Below are 7,008 nucleotides of genomic sequence, written 5' to 3' on the forward strand. Positions count from 1 at the left end.
GAGAGAGAGAGAGGGGCTTTTGTCTCGTTTCGCAGGCGGACGTAACATCAACTTCCGCGACGATTGCCCTTTGATTCCTCCGGGGCAAAGGTAGCTTCTTTCAATTCGGATGTACGTGTTTAAGATACGCGTTGAGGTAAGCGTCTCCGATTAAACGAGAGGAGAGAGAGAGAGAGAAAGAGAGAGAAAGAGAAAGAGAAAGAAAGAGGAGCTTACGATATATCGCCCTCCTTCCGCGATTGTTCCTCGGTCTTGGCGATAATCCAAAATAAATCGATGGCTCATTCTTGCTCGTTTTAAACGTGACCATTTTCCATCGTTTTTCATCTATTCGATATAATGATCTTAAACATGTGCCCCCGATTTCTGAATACCTTTTTCTATCTTATAGTATCGAGTCCTTTGTATCATATATTTGAATAAAACTTGTGTCTCTACGATAGCATTTAGTCAAACATTCCTCTCGAGACATTCTTCTCTCAACGCGAGAGTAAAAAACGCTTCTTTTTTGTTAGACTCTCCCGTAAACATCCTACGCGTAAACCTCAATTGTCGGTTTTCTTCGAGAATTCGAGCAAGAAACGTTCACGCAGATAACTCTACAATTTCTGTCGCGGGAAGGACCGTTGATTGATGATACTCTTCTCGTGAATAGAGACGGCAGAGTTCGGATATGATGGCAATCAACGTCGATCAATGCATTCCGATCAATGTGCGGTATTTTTAAGAGACGCTTGCGTCAAAACTGAACATGCATTGTACGTCATTCCGCGCAGAGACGAACCTCTGACTTCTTACCTGTTTAATTCCGTTTTCCATTACAATTTGCCTATCGTTGAGGGAAAATATGGCCTTTCCCCCCTCTTTTTTCTTTCTTTTTCCTTTTTTTTTACATGATGGGGTAAACCGCTGATTCGGAAAGGTTCTACCAACGCTAAAATAAACGGAAAAATGATAGGCACCACGGTTTCGACCCCAGTTAGCCAAAGTATTATAATTTATTCCCATTGTATTGCGCAAGACCATTCACGTACACATCTTAAAGACTACTTTAGACTTATGGGATTATAAAATAAAAGTCTGAAAAATATGATGATTGTGATTTATAGTTTTTTTCATTAAATCGTCCCAACCTTCCGCTCTCCATTTTGATCTTTTCTAAAATAACTTTTCTATAGTAGAGCGCTAATCGTGTAAACTTTTCTCCTATAATTTTCTCGTTTTGCATGCCCGATCTTTTTTACGATTTTAAATATTTATATATTATATAAATATTTTTGATGTTTATTTTGATATTTCGTTTTTTTATAACATCCGTAATGCAAATTGATATTTTACTCTTTCTTTCTTAAGCTCGGAAGATTGTAATTTTGTTATCTACTTGGAACTCTGCATAATTCTTTCGAAAATTACTTGCATCTCGGTATTTTTGTTAAGGAAAGATTTTCTTAAATTGGTGTCGAAAAATTTATAATTGTAAAAGAATTCCGAGGGATTGAGACACTCCACAGGCAGAAGAGTCTAGAGAAAGCGGCAAATCTATACATATAGATATATAAAGCGAAAATTTGATTAAATAAAAAAAATGATAGAAAAAGAAAAAAAGGGTAGTAGTAATAGAATAGATATATAAAATAATTGCAGTCGAAATCCAAATATTTCAATTTAAGAGATAATCTCACTTTACACCTGGATTCAATACAGAACACGGTTTCTTCGTCTTTTGAGAAAGTGTTTACTTGGTAAAATTACCTTAATTGTAAATCGGAATGATCATTTAATACCGAGGATCATTTAAACTTGAGTGAAAATGACCGGTTGATTTCGGAGAAATGTGATGTGTTCCTTCATCCACCCTTTTCTTCTTCCGTCTATCTCTCTTCTTCTCCAGCATATGAGTTTATACGTATCACTGACACACGCACGCGACATACACACACACACACACACACACACACACACACACACACATTTGAGATAGCTGATTTTGAACAAGATGAAAAACGTGGATGCAGCACGTCACATCTTTATGATAAATACAGTTGCGTTGTCGTATCATGAAAAAGTACGGATCAACAACAAGTTGGTGATCATCGGCGTTTGTCAGTGACTAGTAGATATGTGAGCAAGACGAGAGAGCAAGTGAACGAGACGAGACGAGACACGACGCGACATCCTCTCAGATAGATACGTGGTTTGAGAATTTAACGCTCGGTTCGACTCGAGAGAGATGCCCGAGGAGAATATTAATGATCAGTATCCAACATGGGTAAGGAAAAGAGGGACTTAATTTGTTTTTTTCACATATATTTATTTATATTGTCCATAATTGACATATGGGCGTACCGAGTTTACTGACCGTAACCTCAACCTCAACTTCTTTTTCAGTCAATATAAATATAGTTAATAGATTAAACTAGATTAAATATTTGGCGGCTAAAGAGATCTCCGTCGTAGGTTGGACTCGTGTATATCTTCAATCTCATCGTTGGAACAGGCGCTTTGACTTTACCTGCTGTATTTAGTCGAGCAGGATGGGCACTTGGATTAAGTGTCATTTTAGTGTTGGCATTCATCAGGTATATGTAGAAAGAATTTTTTACATTGTAAATCTAAACTTATTTCGTCTCATTAATTTTCTTCTTCTGTATAGTTTTATCACAGTTACATTTGTCATAGAAACAATGGCATCTGCCAATGCTATTGTTATGTGGAGGCATATGCAACATCGAAAACGTGTAAGTGTTTTCCAACTTGTTTAGCTTTCTATACAGGAAAGCTGAGTGTACTACAGATATTTTATGAAAGATGTGCAAGGTAATGTTATGGCAAAGAGAGATAGATTGGTATATTTGATGTTAGCAGCGATACATACATGCATCATTTTTTTGTTATTTGTAACACATGTTGTAATACTGAAAACTAAAATACTTTTCAGATTTTACAGACGATAAGTGAACCTGGTCTTTCCAATTCAGATTCGGAGGACACTCCATTGGTAGCTCCTTCTTCAACCAGTCCAAGTTGTTTGGATACGACTTGTAGATATTATATAATTTGTGATAAAATAGAAATGGGACAGATGGCATCCATCTTTTTTAATAGATTTGGCACTACTTTATTTTATTTATGTTTCGCTATATATCTATACGGAGATTTAAGCATTTATGGTGCAGCAATCGCAAAGTCACTAGCAGATGTCGCCTGTACTTATTTGCCAAAAAATCTTACCTGCAATGACACTGTACCAGATACTGAACTTTGCTGGGAAGGTCCTATGTTTACTCGACTGGATGTGTATAGAATATTCCTGGTATGTCATCGATTTGCAAAATTACACACATTTTGGCCCTTTTGAATTTGCTGAGATCAAGGATACATTCCTTTTTCACACTCATATTTTTTTGTAAGCATGTCAATTTATCCTTATTGTCAATCAAATTAAACAAAGACAAATGAATGCTTATAAGCGCCGTAAATGCAAAACGGTATGATAATGATTGTTATGCTATTTTTATTTATTTTCAGACCATGTTTGTATTATTATTGGGTCCCTTTGTATTTTTCAACGTTCAAAAGACCAAGTATCTTCAATTACTGACTTCGGTAATGCGATGGCTCGCATTCACTATAATGATCATATATGCTATAAAAAATCTTTTTGTACACGGCCCTCGTGGCGATCCACCTATTGCAAATTTAGCCGGTAAGCTATGAATTTATATGATTACTAACAGATTACATTGACTAACAGTGTCATTAGATATACATTAGAGTAATTATATGAATATTAAGTATCAATGATTTTAACAATATCGTTAATTATCGTTTTAGGAATTCCAAGTCTTTTCGGTGCTTGCGTTTATTCCTTCATGTGTCATCATTCGTTACCGGCCTTGGTTACACCAATAGTGAACAAGTCTAAACTAAGTCAATTCTTAGCTCTCGATTACACCTTAATTGCTTTCTTTTATTTACTATTAGCTCTAACTGGCATCTTCGCCTTTCAGCGTTTGGACGATCTTTATACTTTGGACTTTGGACCACGTGGCTTAGGCAATTGTTCCAAGAGTGACAATATTTTTATGCTCTTTATGGAGTATTTTTTAGCCCTTTTCCCAGTATTTACTTTGAGTACTAGCTTCCCCATTATAGCAATTACACTCCGAAATAATTTGCAGACACTCTTTTTAAAAGAGGATACATCTTACAATTTATGTTTTCGGAAACTTGTCTTCCCCGTCTTGGCGATAATACCACCGTATTTGATCGCGATTATTACCAAAGATCTGTCAATATTAGTTGGTATCACAGGCTCGTATGCCGGAGCAGGAATACAGTATTTAATACCTACATTTTTAGTTTATTATGCCAGGCAAAAGACTAACAAGATTATTGGTCTTGGGGTCATGAACAAATTCGCAAGTCCTTTCTCAGGCAGATGTTGGTTAGTTTTCGTCGTAGTATGGGCTGTTACTTGTATGATTTTAGTATCGGTTAATTTTATACAAATACATTTGCAATCTTGGATCAGTCAATAACAAAATCAATATTATTTTTAGCAAAAGGGAAAAGAACTTTATGTTTGTGCTAAAAGCTCCATCATAGAAACGAATGCAGAATGTTTACGAGAAACTAGACTATGGATATTCATTGATATGTTTCAAAACTTATCATAGCAAAAATATAGATATCATAGATTATGTTTATACGACATCCTTAATCAGATTTAATAATATCCGTTGTTGAAATTGTAGCCATTTCTCTGAAGAATGGAATGACTAGGCCAGTGTAATTATATATCAATTATAATATAATCAATGTTATTAAATCCGTTTATAAGGATGTCGTATAAAGGTAATCGTAGAATTAACAGAGTCAACAGTTAGTCGATATTGATATCGACTGATGTCGAGCGCTTGGATCGAACTAAAATAATTAAACTCTAAAATGATAGACACGAGATAAGAGCGACGATACAATACGATCTGTAACGTGACTAATCTTTGCGATCTGTGAAATCCTTTAACGAAATATCGACAAGTAATGAGTTTTTTACAATAAGCCATTAGCTTCAAGTCTTAAGTCATAAGAAATTGACCAATCAGTCGATTATTTTTTTAAAGCTTAAATAATGGCTTATTGTAGAAAATCCATAAGGTGATCATTATTTATGGCAGGATACGTACATACGTACATACAGTAAACCGACAATACTTCGATACACACAAATCGGTGTACAAGTCAAATATCGGATAGATTTAACGTAAGAAATATTTAGAAATGTAGAAATCTGTAGAAAAAAAAGGTTTAGAACATATATTTTACTTTTTGTCCCGGGACAGAGATGCATGATTTTTTTTTATTATAATTATTTTTTATATAATTTTTTTATTATATATAGATATTCCAATTGAATATGAATGAATTTCCGTCATTGTATTTATATTTTATACGCTAAAATAATTCGTATTCGTGTATTTTTAATAAAATAATATTAATGTATGTGATAATAGAGGCAATAGCAAAAGTATGATATTACGATGATGTTCTTTTTGAGATTGTATTTTTGTACAAAATACGTATGTGAAACTGCCAAAAAAGTATTTGCAATATGTCCGTCACATCTGTATATCTATAGGTCTGTTTCTTATTGCTGCACTCTTGTGAAATAAGTTAAAACAAACGTATATTTATTTCACTTCAATTTATTGCACTGTGTGTACTAGTTTAGAAAGTGCAGCAATAAAAAACAGACTTTGTATGTATACAGATACACAGGATACGAGTGTAGCATATAATAAAGAATATTGTAAACTATGTGCATATGCGCGAGCATGTGTGCCGTGCGCGCATACAAACAAGCGCGCACAAAAAGCAATTGAAATGGATAATAATAAATAGTTGATTGTATGTACAAGTTTTTCGATTTATTTGCATCAGCACATGCGTGCGCGCAAACATACACATTTCTACGTCCTTGTATTTTATTTATTTTAAACTGAGAGATCTGCATGAAACAGACCTTAACAGATATATTTCTCTTTAAGATTTCAACGATATCAGACAGTACGAGAAAGCGCGATAAAAGATATTTTTGATAAAATTTTATATCCTTGGTCAAGTGAATTAGCGTGGAATGCCTTTGTTATTTAAGCACAATATCTGTGAAATCTTGATTATAAAGCAACTTTATTATTTTTCTTATACCTGTGACAACAGACTATATATAATAATAATTGTAATAAACAAAGGACGAATTAGTATTCTATTCAAAGAGATTAGTGAATTACTCAGTGAAATTAGTTTATCACAATAATTTTGTATTTGTTTTCGAATCAATTCCGAGAGATAACAATGATATAGGTGCAACCTGTATGCTTAAGATTAATATTTCATCAATTTTCAATAAGCGAAAATTTGTCGTTGCATCTGAAGCTGTGAAAGAAAAAATAAAAAAAATGCGCTGTTTTTTTACGTATGTAAAATTACACATACGTGTATGAGAATGTGTCATATGTATATGAACGTAAGTGAACACTTTGGAGTGAACATATATGCTATTAGATAATGTATATCCTGCACAATTTCGGGTATATATATTTAATATTTACAATAAATAGCACTTTTGTGTACATGTATGTAGACTATTTGATTTATCCTTTTGGTTTCCAACGGACGAGCTTCTTACTAGATTAAATTATTGAGATATTTGAATGAGATATTAGATGATGAATATCTCCAAGCTGCGTACATTTGGAAATTAGTTTGTACTAGTTATCCTTTCTTTTCATTCGTCAGTCTTAAATGTTACGAATACTGCACATACTTATCTATTGATATACAATGTTTTCAAAATCTTGTAAACTTATTTTTTATTTGATAGTGAACTTGATTTGAAATTGTTGTATTTTGAAATAGTGTTTTTGTATTTTGGCATTGATTTAAATCGAGATATCAACGTAGTGTGTGTGTGTGTGTGTGTGTGTGTGTGTGTGTGTGTGTGTG

General features: G+C 33.7%; 1 protein-coding gene across 1 annotated transcript; it reads left to right on the plus strand.

Annotated features, from left to right (window-relative positions):
• The first annotated feature begins 2,230 nt into the window (after nucleotides 1–2,230).
• On the plus strand, nucleotides 2,231–4,541 carry LOC105624686 (transmembrane protein 104 homolog). Its single transcript, XM_012206041.1, has 6 exons — nucleotides 2,231–2,269; nucleotides 2,458–2,579; nucleotides 2,654–2,738; nucleotides 2,939–3,313; nucleotides 3,529–3,706; nucleotides 3,835–4,541. Exons 1-6 carry the CDS (start codon nucleotides 2,231–2,233, stop codon nucleotides 4,539–4,541), a joined length of 1,506 nt encoding a protein of 501 aa, XP_012061431.1.
• The last annotated feature ends 2,467 nt before the right edge of the window (nucleotides 4,542–7,008 follow it).

This window comes from Atta cephalotes (genome assembly GCF_000143395.1).
Source record: "Atta cephalotes unplaced genomic scaffold scaffold00085, whole genome shotgun sequence".
NCBI classification, from domain to species: domain Eukaryota; kingdom Metazoa; phylum Arthropoda; class Insecta; order Hymenoptera; family Formicidae; genus Atta; species Atta cephalotes.